Below are 19,576 nucleotides of genomic sequence, written 5' to 3'. Positions count from 1 at the left end.
ATCTTTAAAAAAAAAAAAAAAAAGAAAGCACACGGGGTTGGCTCTCAGGTGAGGCTGGGTATTTTGTTTTGTTTGGCCTATTTGTGTTCCCCATGTTTTATGCAAGAAAAACATTATTAGAGAGTTAAAATAATTCAGAGAAAAGAACAAAACACCAAGGACCACGATTTGTCCCCAAAGGGACACAGCTGATCAGAAGAGAAGCTGTTCCCCTGAGCCTGGGACCTAGGCAAGGGAGCCCTGGCTGCCAAGGAGCCCAGCAAATCACAGCTGGAGCCCTCAGGGACAGACAGCCGTGCCACTTTCTGCTGGACCCGCCTCACCATTTCCCAGGGGACAAGTCTCCAGGCCCGTTCTCGGGAGGCACCAGGCAGGGGAAGTGATGCCCGGCAGAATGTCTTCTGCCCACACACACAACACCCCTCTCAGAGCTATCCCACAGACCCTCTGCACAGAGATGACCCAGGGCCCTCAGGACTCAGACCAGACCCCACCCAGACTATCCTCAGACCAGCCTGCCCTAATCACCTGCCCCTCAGTCTGGCCAGCACCCCCTCTGGGCTCAGCCACACCACCGGCCAGCCTTTGCTGAGGCAGCCCTCTGAAGACGTCAGGGCTCGGTGTGTCCACAGCGCCCTCCCATGCCAGCACCATTAATACTCAGAAGAAAGTCAAACATTAGCCTGAGGAACTTATGCCTTATATAAGTCCCCCTGGGGGCAGGCACAAAAACATCTCCTTGGAGCTGAGCTGCCCCAAGTGCAGCAGCTGCTGCCGGACCCTGGGATTCGGCCACATTCCACCGCCGGCCCCAGCGGAAGGAACTGGGCCCCCACCAGCTACCAGGTAAGGAGGAATGGGGACCCCCGCCCAAGCCCAGGCCCATGTAGGCCCCTGAGAAGCCCCCAGGGCTTCTGGCCTTGCTTCCTTTCTGCGACTGGCCGAGCCCCTTACGCCCTCTGGGACCTGCCTGGGACTCCTTCCACTGCCCCAGTCTGGCGGACCCCGGCCCAGAGGACAGCCGAGAGCCAGAAGGCTTGGGGCTTGGGGAGACTTTCACAGCAGGCGACCTGGGCTCTTCCAAGCCTGTGTCCGCTCAGGGTGAGCAGGGACCTCCCCACCTCCCCCCACCACCACCATCTGGCCCCTGTTGCCAATGTCCATGGCCAGGGCCCTGGGGTCCCAGCTGTCCTGTGCCACACGTGCACGTGGCCTGTGTGAGCAGCCTCGTGGAGCACAGGTAAACTCACACACCCAGCCACACGCCCAAGCTCCCACAGCTGCACCTTCCACTCCAGCCTCAAGACACACATCACAGCAGACACCCCATGAACACACACACCTGGACACACGCTGCACCTGCGGTCCTGTGCCTGGACACACCGCTGGGTATGTGCTCACGTATCCACGTGTGGACACACACACCTGAGCCCCACATCTGTACATGTTTATATGCATGCTGTTCCGTGTACCTGGCCCACTGTCCCACGGTGCTCCCACACCTGTCCGCATAGGCACACCAAATTCAAGTGCATACTCCCCTCTCCCTCGCCAGGTGCCTTCCTGCAGCTCTTTTTCATCCACCATGGCCTTCTCTGAGCTCATGGACCGAGTGGGCAGCAAAGGTACCTTCCAGTACCTCAACATGGTCTTGCTGGGCCTCCCAGTCCTGGGCCTGGCCAACCACTACCTGCTGCAGATCTTCACAGCGGCTACGCCGCCCCACCACTGTCGCCTGCCCCCCAACACCTCCGCCGGGCCCTGGGGGCTCCCCAAGGGCCTGGATGGGAAGCCTGAGACGTGCCTCCGTTTCATATATCCACCCAACACCAGCCTGCCCAACAACACCCAGGGGGCCACGGAGCCATGCCTGGACGGCTGGGTCTATGACCTCCACACCATGGACTCCATTGTGACCGAGGTACGCACAGAGGGGGCCCTTCTTCCTCCACTCGCTCGGGGACGGGACAACAGTCTGGGCTCTAGTCTCCCTGGGACTGGGACCAGAGGCCGGGTCGCTGGGCAGGCAGAGAGGAAGGACCTGGGTGCAGATGCCGACGAACCAGAAAGTTCGGTTTCTTCACGTTCAGAGAGTCGCCAGCCCATTTCTAGGACAAACCCAGTGCTGAGCTCTGAGGATACAGAAGTGCACTGTCTTTGCTACCCAGGGTCCTCAGCCCTACAGGACATCACCCGAGGAAAGGACCCCATAAAGAAATGTAAATTTACAACTTCAGAGTACTTAGGGCTGTGACCTTAGACTAGGGCTGCCTAGGGCTGGACATGGGGGCAGGGGGGGGGGGCGGTGACGTGAGGATGTAGGGGGGCGGTCCCGGGGGGGACAGTTCCCTGAAGAAGTGACCCTCAAGCTGAGCTAATGTCCTTCAAAAGTTCACCAGGCAACAAGGAAAAGGAAGGAAATTGCATCTTGTGTGAAGGTCCCGAGATGGGAGTGTGTGTGGAGGAGGGAGCAGGGCCCAAGGTGACAGGGTTGCCCAGACCTCCCAACCGCCCTCTCCCGCCATGAGTTATGCCTGGGTTCACCTCCCATGCATTCAACCCTTAACTTCTTTCCTGATTCTGTGACCTGCCGTCCCGGGAACGACAGAGATACAGAGGTACATCGGGCCCTCCGCCCTCAGATGAACTGACAGGCTAGTCAGGAGACCGTGGTGCGGGGAGGCGGGGAGAAGAACCAGGAACGGGCATTTTGGGAAGGATCCGCAAACCGCCAGGCACATTTTGATGCTTTGCAGACAGTTGTGATTGTCACCGCGATATCTTGTCGAACGTGATTTTTGCTCCTTCTACAGATCAGAAAGACCAAAACTCAGAGAAGGGAAGTGAGGGTCCAGTATCACACAGCTGGTCGGTCTTGGGGACTGGATTGAAGGCAAACGCTCGCCCCTAAGAGGCACAGAGGGGGGTAGGGGTCCACGGTGGTTGGAAGGAGGAAGGAGGAAGGAGGGAGGAACTGCAGGATTCTAGCGGGATTCCCTGGAGGCTTCCCGGAGGGGGCGTGGCATCTGAGCCCTGAACAGAGAGGCCGCTGTTTTGCCTCATCTGAGAGCTGCACTTCCAACGGTTTGCCCTGCGCCGGTTCTGCGCTAGGCGTGCTATAGGTGAGGGCTCCCGGAATCCCAGGCGGCAGCACACGGAGCCTCGTCCACAACTTTCCCTGGAATACCTGTGCTTAGGACCTGGCAGAGGTGGGATTTGAACCCAAGACTCTCTAACTTCCTAGTCTGTATAACTGTTTTTCACGTGTTCCGTGAATATTTATTTATACATAAAGCACTTACTACATGCCAGGCCCTGTTCCAAGCACTTGAGAGTTATTAACTTGAGAAATATTCTTCTTTTTTTTTTTTAAGATTTTTATTTATTTATTTGACAGACAGATCACAAGTAGGCAGAGAGGCAGGCAGAGAGAGAGAGAGGAGGAAGCAAGCAAGCAGAGAGCCCGATACGGGGTTCGATCCCAGGACCCCAGGATCATGACCGGAGCCGAAGGCAGAGGCTTTAACCCACTGAGCCACCCAGGTGCCCGGAGATATTAACACTTCTAGTCTTGTTGACAGCACTGTAAGATAGTTTGTATTATAAGCTCATTTCTCAGATTGGATGGAAAAGACGAAGCCTGGAGGTTAAGGAGCTCCTTCAAGTTCACGCCACGAGCAAAGGGGCAGATTCAGGATCCTAACACGGGCTCCCTTCCCCAGAGCCATGCTCCGAGCTATGACACCCGCTGACTCTCATAACCCTGGGTCATATTATAGTTGCCTTTTCTCCCCTGGGCCAAGCTCAGTGCCTGAAATGCAGCAAACAAACACTTACTAAAAACTATATGCCTCCTGCTGAGGACAAAGAGTCACAGTCCACCTGCTCCCTCCTGCCCTCCAGGAACTCAGCTCTAGCAAGAGACAGAGCCACCCCTCGAGGACCCCTGGCCATGCGTGCAACACGCAAGCTTCCTGGGACAGAGATTTCCAGCTGCTTCCCTGTATCCCCAGCAGCTAGAACGGAGCCTGGCCCAGAGGGGGCAGGGGGGCCCAGGAGGGCCAGTTGGAGTCAGCGACACCCCGCTGGGTGTGACCAGGAGAGAGGAAGCAGGCAGGTTGAAGTGGGCAAGCGTGTCCCAGGCCAAAGCAACAGTGTGGGGGGTCAAACGCTTGGTCACAGGAGCAGGATAAGAACAAAGCGGTCAGGATGGCAAGAGACAGGGGAAGGCTAGAGGCGCTAGCTGTGGAGTGTGGAGGCCACCAGACGTGGGGCTGGAGAAGAGGCCGCCCGGCTTAGATGCTAAGGAGAGGGTGTAGCCTTTGTCCCTAGACAGCAGAGAGCCCTCGAAGGGTGTTGAGCAGTAGAGGGGTGTGTTCAGATCACCTTCCCTCTGACGGCAGGACGGAGAGTGTCTGGTGGAGAGTTCTAGTCTAGGAGTAGGAAGACCGGTTCGCAGTTCACCACAAGGATCCAGGGAAATGAGGACCAGTGGAAGGGACAGTGGGAATAGATACCAGAGAGTTTAGGGAGTCAGAATCCATGGGACTTGGGGACACAACGGACATGGAGGTGAGGGGCGGGGAGGGCATCAAAGATGCCTCAATACTATGAAATTTCCAAATGTATGGGCGACTTGCTGTACAGCTGGCCCCCAGGAAATCAGAGAGGAGGAGTGAAAGCCACCATCCCTGTCTGTCCTCTGAAAACACGGAAGCTAGCTGGAGGGACAACAATCAAGCAGGAAGCAGTGACATAACCATCATCGCTACACCTGACTGTGGGCTTTCCCCATGCCTCAGGACCGGCCTTTATTAACCCCTTCAATCTTCACAACAACCCTGAGGCTGGCACCTTAATTGTCCCGTTAGTACAGCAGAGCAAACAAAAGCACAGGCACCACCATCAATGGTGGAGCTGGGACGTGAAGCAGGGCAGGCAATGGGGCTCCTTAAGGCTGCATAACCCCACCCACAGTCGGTCCCTCTGACCGAGCACCCTGTGGCCCCAGTGGGCTGCTGTTCAAGAGCCCCCTCCCTGGCTGGTGGCTTCCTCCTGGACAGGGAATGTAGGTCCTCAACCCATCTTGTTTTTTCCCCCCTTAAGACTTATTTATTTTGAGAGAGAGCATGATTGGGAGGGGCAGAGGGAGAAGGAAAGAGAAACTCAAGCAGACTCTAGGCTGAGCGCAGAGCCCAACGCAGGGTTGGATCTCACAACCCTGAGATGACAACCTGAACAGAAACCAAGACTCAGACGCTTAACCCAGGGCACCACCTAGGCGCCCCTCCAAACATCTTTTGCATCCCTGCGCCAGGAGCACAGGAAGGGCTCAGCGGATGCTGAACCAAGGCCAAGGCCATGCCTGGCAGAGGCCCTCAGGGGGTCTCGGATCCTGCTGACTGCTGGCAAGTGGCTTCCCCTCCAGGGAGCCTGGCGAAGAACAGAGGTTGCAGGTCTTGTCCTTGGTCAAGCATCCGTTCACGTCTGTGCCAGCCAAGTGCCCAGACACCATTCCAGCCCTTGGGGGGAAGGAGGGGCATCTGCATCCCGACAAACGCAGGGGTTCACCAGTCCTCAGGGTACTGTACCCTCTTCTGGGTCGGCCTGGCTCCCTGGCTCAGCAAGGAGTCCCTGCCCAGCTGGGAAAATGTCCATGGCCAGACCCAGCGATTTGCTGGTTACCAGCACAGTGATTTTTCTGTTGGCAGCTCCATCTGGGGCAAATCCGTCCTCCACCTGCCTGCGGTGGGGCGAGCAGGATTCAGTTCCCCATGGGGCGGGGGTAAAACCGTGGCGGGGCCTTACCTAGAGGTGGGTCTCTGGAGCGGAGGCAGGGTCTGGATGTGCCAGCCCCGGTATGGAAGCTGGTAATAAGGGTGTGTGGCACCTGACTCAGTGACCCTAGTTAGCGGAGGCCAGGGGCCACCCCCCTGACCAACCGCGTGTGCTCGTGATCCAAGGTCAAGCAACAGAGTTCATATCCTGACTCTGCCCTGTACTAGGAATCTCATGAGGCCAGAAGTCTCAGTTTGCTCATCCATAAAACGGAAGAACAGAGCAAGGGTGAGCCCGACAGGAGACCACGCAAGGCCCCTGTGGAGCCTTCAGCTATAATGTCTGTGGCCTCTGTGGCTGTTGCCCTCACTATTATGGCTAATAGAGGTGTCCTGAGATTAGAGGGGATGTCCCCACCAGAAGAGCAGGGGAACCTCCAGGAAAAGGGAAATCAGCTGTCACAGCACTTCCCAGCTCCCCTGAGCAGCTTAGCCACACTCCACGGCTTTCACTGAGCCCTCCCCTCGTGGAAACAGCAAGCCTGAGTGTGGGTCCCCACTCCACTCTCACAGCCCATGACTTGGGGCATCAGCCCCCCTCTCCGCCTCAGTTCCTGCATCTGCATAACAAGATAACAAGGAACTTCCCTCCCAGAGGAGGAGGCGCAGGTGGGGAGGACTGTTGGCCAGGATGGGAGTGAGCACAGGGCAGGGTCCAGCCAGAGTGGAGGGAGTCTCCCTCCCCCGCTGATCCCCTAAGCCTTCCTGGCAGAGGCGACCACACATTCCTTTCTCTGAGTTCCGCAGAGATAAGGTTGGAATTTTTCAGAAAGAGCTTTACCAGGACATTAAGAGGAAACAAAGGCCTTTCTTTCAAGTCTGGCAAGTGTGGGGAGCATGGATTGTGGGCTCTGGGTTCCCTGGAGGGGAGCTGTGGCCCGCAGCTCCCACACGACTGAACCTCGGTCCTGTGGGTGCCCAGCTCAGTCTGGGGGTCCAAGTGGGCCCCTCCGATTCCTCTCTGGGCCTTGAGCTTTCCTGTTCTGTCACCAGTACCTGCCTGTAGGTCTGGCAACACGACGAGAAAAAGGGCATGATGACAAGCTCAAAGGCAGAGAGGAACACACACGGTGTAACCCGACTAAAACCACAGACCACATATGGCCCAGCCTGTGCATGGAGTCAAAGTCAAAGGAACATAAACCACACACCCTCAACCCCTTTGAGACTAACCGAGCCTTCAGCCTTCTCAAGGGTCTTCTACAGCTAACCACACAGAAGCTTGCCCCAAATGTCTCTAGGTATCTTCCCTCCCCCCCAGAATTCCAGGATGCCTTTAAAAATCTCTTCAGTTCTCTCTATTTCTGGTTCCCTCATGGCCAGACTCTTCCATCCCCAATCCCCTTCCCATCACCACCTACCAAGCCCACAGGTACTTCAAACATGCAGGAACCACACAGTGTATCTGTTTCCTAGAATTTCCATATCAAAGTGCCACAAATAGGGTGGCTTAAAATAACAGAAATCTATTGTCTCACAGCTCTGGAGACCAGAAGTCCAAAATCAAGGTGTAGGGATGCTCTCTCCCAAGGCTCTAGGGAGGATTCCTTTCTTGCATCTTCTAATTTCTGATGATTGTCCGTGAGGCTTGGTGTCCCTTGGCTTATCTAATCTCTGCTTCCATTGTCCAAGACGTCCTCCCTATGTGTCTGTAACTTCTCTTCTTATAAGAACACCAGTCACAGAGGGTTAAGGGCCCAGACCTACCCCAAGACGGCCTCATCTTCACTAATCATATCTGCCACAATGCGATTTTCAAATAAGGTCACATGCTGAGGCACTAGGGGTTAGAACTCCAGACTAACTTTTCACGGGACACCATTCAACCCATAGCAGTTACACGTTCCAGATCCGAGCCCCATGGATTTGTGCTGATCTGCAGGGCAACCCTGGCCACAGTTTTATCATCAACTCCAATGAGTTTTATTAACCATGAAATCTCTGGGAACAACTAAGTGTGCATTTGAAACCCAAGATTTTTTTAATGTCTAACCACAAAGCTCTTGTTCTAAGCTTTAAACCCTCATTTCACCATTCCCTAGTAGACAGTTTGCCATAGACGTTTTTCCAGCCTAATTGTGAAGTTTTTCAGTCCTTCCTGCTGACACGGGATTATACATCCTATGTTTATAGCCTAGACACTCTCCATCCTGACATATGCTCATTGTGGCAAAGCAAAACTCTCCTCCAGGTGGTATCTGGAATGTGGACCATATGACCTCTCATTTCGACATCAGCATATCTTAACCACTAAGGTTCTCCCTCTCTCTGTTCTTCCTGTAGAATGCTCACTCCTTCAATCCCACCTATATTTACTGAGTGCCTACTATGTGCCAGGCACCGTCCTAAGCAAGGGAAGTACAGTTGTGACCAAAACAGACAAAACACTGTACCCTCATCAAGATGACGGTCTTGAGGGAGAAATAAACACACAAAAAGGAACTATGTGTTATAGCTTATGGTACAAATGCTATCGAGAAAATAAAGTGGGGTGGAGTAATGTAGCCTGGGAGTTACGATTTTAAATAGGGTGGTCAAGGAGGCTCTCGTTGAGAAGATGATGTTTGCGCAAAGGTCTGCGAGAGGTGGAGAAGCAAGTCAAGTGGCTCTCTGAAGGGAGAACTTTCCAGGCAGAGAAAATGCCATATGCCAAGACTCTGAGGTGCCTGAGATGTCCGAGGAACAGCAGGAAGACCAACACCAGTGGAGTCTGTGGAGGACGTGTAGTAGCCAATGAGAGCAGAGAGGGAACAGGGATAAGTCTGCTCATCCTGCAGCGATTTATGGGCCATTATAAGGATTCAGGCTTGTTTTAAACATGAGTCAAAGCCCATTCTAGGAATGGTGTTTCCTTACACGGCTCAGCTTTCAAGTAGAAACTGGCTCGTGACCGTTATTCTAATGCATACCTCACCGCAAGTAGTGTGGTAGAAACCAAGACGCGGCGATCTAGTCTCAGACCATACAGAAGGGCAACAGCCTTAAACTAATCCAAATGGGCCTGACATTGACCCTCTCAGGATCCAAGCAGAAAGATTTGTTCTTGAGACACTAAATAACATGGAGGTTGGGGGGGAGGGAATCAAGTGTCCATCTACAACTTCTGGTGGGATGTATCAGGATAGACTATGCTGCCATAACGAAAGGGTCAATGATAATTCAATGGCTTGCAGGTCATAGACGTGGTTCTCTTTCTCATGCAAGAGTTCTAAGGTGGGAATTTCAGGTCGATGGGTGACTCTGCCCCATAGGGTCATTCAGGGACCCAGACTAACAACAGTTTTGCCATCTTCAACACATGACTTCCTGAGTCGTTCTAGTTGTCACCATTCCCATCAACAGGAAGAGGGGAGACAATCAAGTCCAGACCAATGCTTCTCCCTTAATCAAACGAGGTGGAAGTAATAAGCATTTCTTCCGCTCCATTGCACTGTCAAGAACATGCCCCCACTCAGAGACTGGGTCACCTGAGAAATGTGCTTACTGTGGAAGGGGTGGGGTGTGAATGAAACTAGCCGGGTGCTAGGTCTTTACTTCAGATTTTCCTAAAGCAGTTTTCCACAGCATGCCACAATGTACCAGAAGTTTCTCCAGGCACCCTCTGGTGTACTCCTCCTCACACCCCTCACTTCCTCCTTCACCCTTTGCCCTCCCACCATGCCACACACATACCCTGAAGCCTCCCTTCTCAACCAGAAGAGCCCATTGGGTTTGCTGGCCATGCTGGGCTGCCTGGAGATAGCTGACCTGGAGTCTTCATCCACCCCATCCCCCTCACTTCCAGCAGAGGAATGTGGACAGGGCTCCCTGGGATGTATGGTTTCTCGCCCACACTGTTTCACTTCCAAAACATTCTTGTGAGGCATTTCTACTGAATAAAATTCTCCACTTCATTACACAAGTAGTTCAGGACGGCTAGACAAAGGGTGCGTGTTGGGGATTAGCAGAGATTAGGCCAGACAGGTAGGCAGAGGCGAGAGCATGAGGGCTTTCTAAATCTGTGTTAACAGAGCTTTCTCCTTACCCAAAGGGCAGGAGGAAGCCAGGGAGTCCTTTAGGCAAGACAGGAACCTGACCTGAGAGGGGTTTTAGGAAGCCATTCAGGTTAGCAGGGGAAGCAAGGACAGGAGGAACTGAAATCAAAGGCTGGGAGACCTGTCCGAAGATCGCCACAGTGATCATCAGCAGGCCTCAGTCTCTTTATCTCTAGAATGGGGATGATGACGGTCGTCATGCTCCATCATGAGGTTGTTGTGGGAACTGAAGAAGTTAAAGCTTGGGAAGTGTTTCCTTACAGCAGTGCCTGGTGCATTGTAAGCCTTCCATAAAAATCGGCCATTATTATTAATCTTGCACTAAGATATTAGTAGAAATAGAAGAATCCAGATTCCAGAAATATTCAAAAGTTAGAAACTGGAGGATGGCATGGGGATGCACTGAAGAAGATGAGGCAAAGGACAGGCTCCCAGTCCGCGAACCGTGGGTGACAAGTCTTATGACTCTGAGGTGACCGTGAGACATCATCGAGGGAGAATTTTCAAGAAGGCAGCTGAACTGACTGTTCTCCAGGCCAGAAGAGAGGTTGGGCTGAAGATACGGGTTGGAGTGAGTCTTCCTCATAAAATAGACACTGAAGCCAGAGGAGCAGGTGATGCTCCACTCAGGAAAATGGATAAAAAGAGAGAAAGCTCCAGAAAGAGTCTTAGGGAATCTTTAAGAGAGAAAGGAGCCCATGGAGGAAGAGGAGTGGTAAATAGGGAGAGAGAGACCAGAGGGAGGGAGAGGTCAACATCAGCAGCATCAGGGCAGGCCAAGCTATAGAAGGTTCCAGTGCGCTTAGTGAAAAAGACCTCACGGCGACTCTGGTGAGCACAGTGACAGTGGAGTGGTGGGGGCGGACTAGAGCAATGAGCAGAAGATGAGGCCAGGCTGAGAGCAAGTTTAGCTTCTCTTCCAAAAGATTCAGCTTTGAAGGGAAGGGGGAACCGAAAGCGAATGTGGACCTGAAGGAGCGATCTCAGAGACACAGACAGATGTGGGATGGAGCCAGGTGTCAGCCACAGAGCCGTGCCCGCATGGAGGAGAGGGAGAGAGCTAGGCTGCAGGCCGGCCCTGACCTTGCAGCACGGGGTGCAGGCGAGTTGGGAGGGGATGAGCGCAGGAGTTGAGAACATACCTGGAAGCGACAGCTAAGCAGACTCTACAAGCCCCTGACGGGCCACATACACTGGAGAGGAACTGTCATTGTACCCCAGGGGTCAGGGACCCAAAGAGCCACAGGCAGACCCAAGGAGCCCCGGGCTGGGCTGAACACAGAGCTGGCGCCTGGGAGAGGGGTCCAGGTTCAGGGAAGTCTGGTGAGGACGCCAGGAGCGGGCCGGCACCGTGGGGCTCCGGCAGAGCTTGGCTGGGAGGGCCGGTCTGGACCGAGCCAGGCTGGCACGACCTTTCTCCTGCGCAGTGGGACTTGGTGTGTGACTCCAGAAGACTGAAAGAGGTGGCCCAGTCTGTCTTCATGGCGGGGATACTGATTGGGGGGATCGTGCTGGGAGACCTGTCGGACAGGTGAGACACGGGGGCCTCTGGAGGGGAGGCGGCACAACCTACGGGGACATCCCACCTCACTCTGACCACCTATGCACTGCCCCCAAAGAGGCAAAGAACTGGGGGAAGCAGGAAGGACCGTCCCTGGTCTGTGGCCTTGGGCATGTCCCAATCCTGCTGGGGTGCAGCCTTCCCTCTGCCCCAAAGCCCTCACAACCGGAGTCTTCCCACCTCCTCAGACCCTGGGAAAGCCTCGAGGTTTTCCGATACGGTATAGAGGCTGTGTGGCCGTGGAGGCGGGTGCATGGACTCTTTGGAAGTGGGAAGTCCCTTGACCTCTGCTCAGGTCACTGAGCTGGGGCGGGGAGGCGATCACTCATTAACTTGAAACTGTAACTGCCAGCCTTCAACAAAATAGCAATTACCAGTCAGGCTCTGTCTAAAGAGGGGATTACATGCCCTGCCCAGCCCTTGGGGAGGTGGGGGGTCCGACCCTTTGCCCTGAGGCCTGCAGAGTCATGTCTCACCTAGCTCACCGGGCTAACTTGGTCCTTCCACTCGTCTGAGCTCCAGGTTTGGCCGGAAGCCCATCCTGACCTGTAGCTACCTGCTGCTGGCGGCCAGCGGTTCCGGCGCAGCCTTCAGCCCCAACCTCTCCATCTACACCATCTTCCGCTTCCTGAGCGGCTGGAGTATCTCGGGCATTGTTCTGAGTACCACCATCTTGAGTAAGCCACAGGGGGAAGGAGCAAGGGAGCAGGAGTCGGGGGACCCCAGCCTGAAGCCAAGGGCCTGGCTCAACGCAGGTTCGCTGTGACCTTGGTCGCCTAAGGTGCTGCCCCTCTCAGGATCTCAGAGAGGCCCCCTCTGAGCATAAGGACAACATCAATCCACAACGAGGACCCCACCCCACCCCCGGGCCAGACACTCTTGGGGGGATGCCATCCCATTCCGTCCACACACACAAGGAGGCCACACTGTTGTCCTGATTTTACAGATAAGGACATTGAAGCAAAATGAGGGAAGTCGTTTGCCTCTAGAGAGACACTCAAGAGTGTGGGCTTGGAGGTGGGGTGGGGGTGCCTGGCTGGCTCAGCAGATAGAGCATGTGACTCGATTTCAGGGTTGTGAGTTCGAGCCCCATGTTGGGCATAGAGATTACTTAAAAATAATTAAAAAAAAAAAAAAAAAAAGACTGTGGGCTTGGAAGTCAGAAAGACCTAAGTTTGAGTCCTACCTTCTTGAGCCTTAGTCACAGCATCTGTAAAACGGGGGCGATGAAGCCTTAGGATCAAGGTCAGGTCAAGCAGCTGATGGGATGGTGGGCAGGAGCTGGTGCCCCTCCATCCGGAGGTGGCCCAGGGCCCAACACAATCTTAATCTGGTCCTTGGGCTCCTCCTGCAGATGTCGAGTGCGTCTCCATCCAGATGCGGGCCATCATGTCAACTTTAATGGGTTACTTCTATACCTGTGGCCAGTTCATTCTGCCTGGCCTGGCCTATGCCATCCCCCAGTGGCGCTGGCTACAGTTAACCGTGTCCATTCCCTTCTTCGTCTTCTTCCTGTTGTCCTGGTATGTGGCCCTCTCCTCTACCTCTTACCTCTCCCTCCTTAACGCCCGCGGGGGCCAAACAGGGGGAGACCGTGTCTGACTAGGCTGGTGGACTCTCTCCCAGGACACCTCTGTCCCGGATTTGGGAAGGGCAATCCAGGGAGGAGGAATTAATCCACAAAGGTGTGCGGCAGGACCAGGTGTCTGGGGGGCACTCAGTGGACGAAGGGGCCAAGTTGAGAGGCACAGGGTCAGGCTGTGGACAGAATAGAAAGCCAAGGAGCCTCAGCTTCGTGTGGAGGGAGAGAGAATGAACGTGTCTGTGGTGTCGAAAGGCCTGACCGAGCTTCTGTTTGTGACCCAAGGACCGACCCAAGTGGGTGGAGATTAAAGGAGACACATGACTGTGTGGGCAGGAGGAGCCTCAGGAGCAAGTCTGAGAGGCATTTTGAAGGACAAATCCACAGGATTTGGGGACTTCTAGATTTGAGGTAGAAAGGAGAGGAAAGCCCAAACTGGGGAACTGGGAGAATCGAAGTATCTGGAATCAAAGACCCCAAATAGGTCAAGGGCTCACTATCATCACATCGAAGCTAAGGACACGTTGAAAACAGGAACAGAAACTCCAAAGTGTAACTTGTTTTCTGTTTTTTAAGTAGGCTCCATGCTGGGCACGGAGCCCGGTGTGGAGCTTGAACTCAGGATCCTGAGATCAAGATATGAGCTGGGATCCAGGGTCGGATGTTTAACTGACACAGAGTGACACTTTACTGAGCGCTTCCTGTGTGTAAGGCCCTGTTCTAGGAGTCCCCTTAAATCATCCGGATCCTCATGACCTCTCTGTATGAAGGAGGCATCACTGTCCCATTTGACAGATGAGGGAACAGAGGCACAGAGAAGTAAAGCCATCCCCCAGGGTTACACAAAAAGACATAGAAGAGGGACAGACCTCCATTTGAAAATGAGAGTAGATTCTTATAGAAGGGGATGGACAGGTGCTCCAAGGGTCCAGGGTAGAGCCCGGGAATGTTCACAGCCTGGGATGAGAGAAGACAGGGAGCAAAGAGCAGCAGAGCGTCAGCAGGGAACAGTCGAGAGCTCAGGCCCCTTCTCCCTGGGACTTGGGACAAGCCTCACCCACTCTGAGCCCCGAGATCTTCCTAGGCAAAATGAAGATAGTAACGCCTGTCATCCAGGGTCATGGGGGCCTGGTCCACAGGAAGGCTCACTGATGGGGAGCCACTGTTCCTCTTGTTGGGGAGAGGAGGACGGAGTCTGGTCCTTGGTGCCTATGGTGGCCACAGCCACAGCTGACACCCCTCAGACAGGGCTTTTTAAAAATATCATTCCTTCTTCCCCACGCCTCCTTCTCCTCTATTTCTCTTTGCCTAGTGACACTCAGGGTCTGCTCAGGGTGAACCAAGCCCCAAAGTACAGCCTAGAGGTGGGGAATGGGAGGTCGGCTTCCCACTCGCCGATCCCAGGACCTCATGCTGTGCTCCTACTCCAGCAGAATTGGTCCTCTAGCCTCAAACCCGTCCTCTAGGCCATAACCCTAACCTGAGCCGCCTTCTCAAGCTGCCCCAGGACCGAAGCCCTGCCCCTTCTTCGCCCTGGGAGGTGGCCCAAGAAGGGCTGGGAAGGAGGATATACAGGAACGTCCAGCTGTCTAGCTTTGAACATGCCGTCCATTCCCCAGGATCCACCTGCCTTGGCCCAGGACCAAGGCTCCTAGCTAAGGAAGATACCCAACGATAACAAGTAGCCAGGTAGGGGGCAGAGGAAAGGCTCTTCTGGAAAGGGAAGAAGAGAATGCTAGAATTTGTGCTGGCAGCAGGCAGCCCAGGTGCAAAGCTTGGCCAAGTTTAAATTCCATGAAATCTGCAGTACAACAGCTTGGGTTTCTGGACCTCCTGTCCTGGGCCCTGTTGATGTTGGTGTTCTTCTGGCCCCACCAAAAAGGCTCTGGCGTGGGGGGGGGGGGGGGGGAGTCACTGTGACTTGGTTCTGGCACCCAGGTGGATACCAGAGTCTGTACGCTGGGTGGTCCTGTCTGGAAAATTCTCAAAGGCCCTGAAAATACTCCGGTGGATGGCTGCCCTCAATGGCAAGAAGGAAGAAGGAGAAAAACTCAGCGTGGAGGTAGGAGCCAAGAGGGATTACAGTCTGGACCAGGAACCCTCCTCTTGCCTCTGTTTCCCTGATTCCAAGCCAACATCACATCCAATGCCCCAGGAAAAGTCTTCTAGAGACACCAGGCCTGCACCTCCCTCCCTCCTTCCTCTGGCCCAGCAGCCAATCACTAATGGCACCCCTCTCTTTCCTCTGCCCCAAGGATCTCAAATTCAGCATGCAGAAGGAGATCTCCTTGGCCAAGGCCAAGTACAGCATGGCTGACCTCTTCCGGACGCCCAACCTGCGCCGTGTGACCTTCTGTCTTTCTCTGGCCTGGTAAAGTACCACACCTCGTTGCTCACACCCGCGCATCTCTGCCAAACAGGAGCGATGAACAAGGCTTCCAGCAGGTTCTCCAAAGGGGAAGGCCTAGGGTACTTGCAAGAGGAGTCAAGAGATTCCCCTCCCTGGGCTGCCACAGCCCAGCCCCAACCCTGGAAATAAATCTCCTGTGTCCCAGCCACACACCTAGTCCCGGCCATCAGTGTCTGCTTCCCCGTCAGGTCATGCCCACCCCACCCACAAGGCAAATACTCCAAACCCCTTCCCCACTCACAGCTCCCATCCCTGCTATGGCCATTGCCCCATTCTCTGCCTTTCCACCACCGCCCCCACTGGCCCAGCTCTGCCCTCTGGGACCACACGAAGCAAGGCTGGCCCTCAAGGCCTGAAGACAGAAATTACGCTTCTCCGAGTCATCTCTTCTATCTGACATTCTACAGCTCCTGCAAAGCCCTCTCCGTGACCTGGTTCAGAGACCCTCCTTTATCTCCACATGAATAGGGTCCATATGTCCAAGGACTTCAAAAGAGATCCCACGATTGTGAGAGGGAAAGAGGAAGCGTCTGACCCAGGCACACAGCTTGACTCTCACTTCTCCCATTCTAGATGTTCAACTATTACACAACCAAGAGGGACCATTTCCTACCTCCTTTGGTCTCCCAGAGTCTCACCAGTCCTGATATTCTCTAGAGTCAATTATATGAATCTTTGCCGCCACACCCTAGACTGTGCTCTTGTCAGACATAACGAATCCATCCCAGCACTGAGCCCTGCACAATCTCAGAGAGCTCTCTGAGCAGCCTGTACCGATCAGCTGCGGTTGGGATAAGAAATGAAACTATTCATCTTCCCGATGACCCCGTGACCAGTGTAGGGAGAAACCCCAGTCTAGTGGCAGGCACCAACCAATCACTCTCTTCCCCTCAGGTTTTCCACTGGTTTTGGCTACTACAGTCTGGCTATGAGTGTGGAAGATTTTGGAGTCAACCTCTACATCCTCCAGCTCATCTTTGGTGGGGTCGACATCCCGGCCAAGTTCATCACCGTCCTCTCCATGAACCATCTGGGCCGACACATCACCCAGGCGGGTGCTCTACTCCTGGCAGGAGGGACCATCCTGGCTATCATCTTTGTGCCCTCAGGTGAGAAGCCAGGACTAAGCCAGAGCCCTCTGAAAGCAGCCCAACGTGTTTGTGGGCAACACAGGCTGCCGCCGACTGGAAAGTGGGCTGCCTGGGATCCCAATTCTGCTGGCTCTGCCCCTAATTCTCTGTGTTACCTTGAGCAGGTCCCTGAAACTCTCTGGGGCTCACGTTTCTCATCTAGAAAATGACTCATTTGGGCTAGATGATACCAAAGCTCCTGTCCAGATCTGACCCAGCCTGGGCAAAGTATGGTGGTGTCTGGCCAGTGTGAGGGATCGCTCTGGGATGGAGCATGGTCTGCCTGACATCGCTAAGCGGAAGGCGAGCTGGCATGTGAAAACCACGGAGCTCAGCGCTCAGGGGAGACCCCACAAACTACTCCCACCACGACCTTGGAAAAGCCACGTTTATATAGACGTTTGTGTGTTGATACACCCATATCCTCCCAAAGGAACGTGAGCTATTTTAGGACCAGCATATATACAACAAAATATGGGAGAAGGAAATCAGAGCCGGGGAAAACATGGATGCAGCAGGACAGCCCGCAAAGCACTAGAAACAGCAGAGGGGCTCTTACTCAAATTTAAATTAGATCTGAGCTTTCCAACAGTCAAAGCAAAAAGGGAGACAAAGTCTGCCGAGGAGGGAAAGCACTCAGGTGCTTCTGAGGCAAAGACCCGTCACCTTTTCTTCCCTCTGTAGACTTGCCAACGCTGAGGACAGTCCTGGCTGTGTTTGGGAAGGGCTGCCTGTCCAGCTCGTTCAGCTGCCTCTTCCTCTACACGACCGAGCTATACCCCACGGTCATCCGGTAGGTGCTGGGCTTGGGGCTGACCCAGCCAAAGGATATGGGGTCAGGTGGGATTGTGGCATCCTCCCGCCCCTGCCCAGGGGTCCCACAGCTGTCCTTTAAGACCCACACAGGCTGCCAATCCGTGCCCTGGATTCTCCCAAGGCAAACAGGTATGGGCGTAAGCAACATGTGGACCCGTGTGGGAAGCATGTCGGCCCCACTGGTGAAAATCACGGGGGAGTTACAGCCCTTCATCCCCAGTGTTATATTTGGGACCGTCACCCTCCTTGGAGGCAGTGCCGCCTACTTCCTGCCTGAGACCCTCAATCGGCCCTTGCCAGAGACTATCGAAGACGTGGAAAACTGGTCAGTCCCTTGCCTCTGGTCCCACTGGAACTCCTCATTGGGGAAGCAGGTCCCGACCGGCAGCTTTTCCTGAGCTCTCTTTCCCTAGGTCCTGGCAGGCAAAGAAACCAAAGCAGGAACCAGAAGCAGAGAAAGCATCCCAGAAGATCCCTCTGCAGCCTTGTGGACGGGGCCGGGACCCCAGCTGAAGACAGCAGAGCCCTCCTTTCCCTGCCCTTCCGAAACGAATCCTAGCCAGGTCTTCGCCTGCCTCTGGGCTCTGGGGGCACCTTGGGAGGCCCTGAGTAGGTCCATGCTCCAGCCCAAAGGGAACCCTTCCCGTTCCCTACCCTTGTCCTCATGCTCCCTCAGCCGAGGCCATGTCATTCTTCTGTCCAGCCCTTCCCCACAGGCCACCTTGCCCCACTGACCCAGCCCCCTTCCCTGAAGTCCCCTCCAGCTCCCTGGCTCAATCTTAAACAAAGACAGCTTCCCTTTCTTGCTCCCCACCCCTTCCTTCGCTGGAAACGTTCAATAAATGGCAATGAACTCAGGCCACCATGCTCAGGAGTGGGGGAAGCAGGGAGAAGGGGGCTGGCCGCCACGCAGACACATGCAATGCATAACCATCCACTGGGACTTATGTGTCACATGCAGGGTTGGGCACACGGGTACAGAGAGGCTGGGCTGGTGGGAACCCGTGTGCACGTGTACAAGTGCACAGAGCTGCATATACACCAGGTCTGCTCAGGTTGCAACAATACGCCACAGGCAGACCACATAAACAACAAACATTTCTTTCTTCCAGTTCTGGACACTGGGAAGTTCAAGATCGAGGCGCTAGCAGACTCAGTCTCCGGCGGGAGCCTTCCTCCTGCCGTGCAGACGTCCACCTTCTTATTGTGTCCTCACTTGGCGGGGACAGTGAGAGAGAAGCAAGGTTTCTGCTGTCTCTTCTTCTGAGAACACTAGTCCCACCACGATGCCCTCCCCCATGACCTCATCTATCCCCAGTTACCTTCCGAAGCCCCCACCTCCAATTACCATCACACTGGAGGCTGGAGCATCAACATACAAATTTGAGCAAGGACCCAATATTGTCCATAGCAAGTCCTGTGCTTGGAAGTACCCTGTGGGCAAGTACGTGTCCCAGCATGCGTGTGAGCAGAGGACAAGACAAGCCCAGAGCCGCTGCAGGCAGAAGCCAGCACTGCTCCAGTCCCGATCCAATCCATCTGCTTGCCCCAGGTCTCTGATCCATGGCCCAGACCCAGGCCCCTGGACAGCTCTGTGTCGTGTGTACATGCGAAAAGCGTAGCCATAGCCAAGGGCCACCATTGTCACTCTATGTTCCCTGAGTTCCCTCCAATCCCAGCAGGAAGTCAATCCTCCCACTGGGGCTGTGCACCCAGTCCAAAGGAAAGCGCCTTTGGATGTTTTGCCCCTCAGGTCTCCTCCACCCATTCACTCTCTCCTGGCTCATTTCTCAGCATATGTCAAATGAGCTCCCGCATCTCCTGTCTTAACAAAAACGAACCAAACCAACCAGCCCCCCCTGGAACCGTATCTCTCCGCAGGGGCCACACCGTCTCAAAATTTCTCTCCTTCATAACTAAACTTTATAAAGAAGTTGGATGCCTCTCGGGCTTGTACCTTCTAACCTTGTACCTCTTCAAACTGCTCTCCAGCCTCCTCCCTTCAGCGAAACAGCTGTGCCCCCAGGGCTGAGCTGAACCCAAAGGGCATCTTCATCCTGCCTGTTACTTGGCCTCTCAACAGACTTGGGTCCCCTGGTTTCTGAGATGCGGTGGGGTGGGGAGCAGGGGGCGGGGGGGAAGGGCTGGCAGCAGAGGGGGTGGCGTGTGCAGCTCCCTCCCATACTGTGGCTGCTCTTTCAGACTC

The 19,576-nt window shown here is 54.6% G+C and overlaps 1 protein-coding gene across 1 annotated transcript; it reads left to right on the top strand.

Annotated features, from left to right (window-relative positions):
* The first annotated feature begins 704 nt into the window (after window positions 1–704).
* Window positions 705–18,228, top strand: SLC22A8 (solute carrier family 22 member 8). Its single transcript, XM_059145008.1, has 11 exons — window positions 705–846; window positions 1,556–1,921; window positions 11,299–11,402; window positions 11,955–12,109; window positions 12,787–12,955; window positions 14,953–15,076; window positions 15,270–15,385; window positions 16,319–16,533; window positions 17,239–17,347; window positions 17,492–17,695; window positions 17,784–18,228. The coding sequence occupies exons 2-11, from the start codon at window positions 1,586–1,588 to the stop codon at window positions 17,881–17,883; spliced, it is 1,632 nt and encodes a 543-aa protein (XP_059000991.1). The 5' UTR covers window positions 705–846; window positions 1,556–1,585; the 3' UTR covers window positions 17,884–18,228.
* Window positions 18,229–19,576: the final 1,348 nt, after the last annotated feature.

This window comes from Mustela lutreola, chromosome 1 (genome assembly GCF_030435805.1).
Source record: "Mustela lutreola isolate mMusLut2 chromosome 1, mMusLut2.pri, whole genome shotgun sequence".
Lineage (NCBI taxonomy): Eukaryota > Metazoa > Chordata > Mammalia > Carnivora > Mustelidae > Mustela > Mustela lutreola.
The sequence above is the reverse complement of the archived record's forward strand: the minus strand, read 5'-3'. Positions and strand labels throughout refer to the sequence as shown.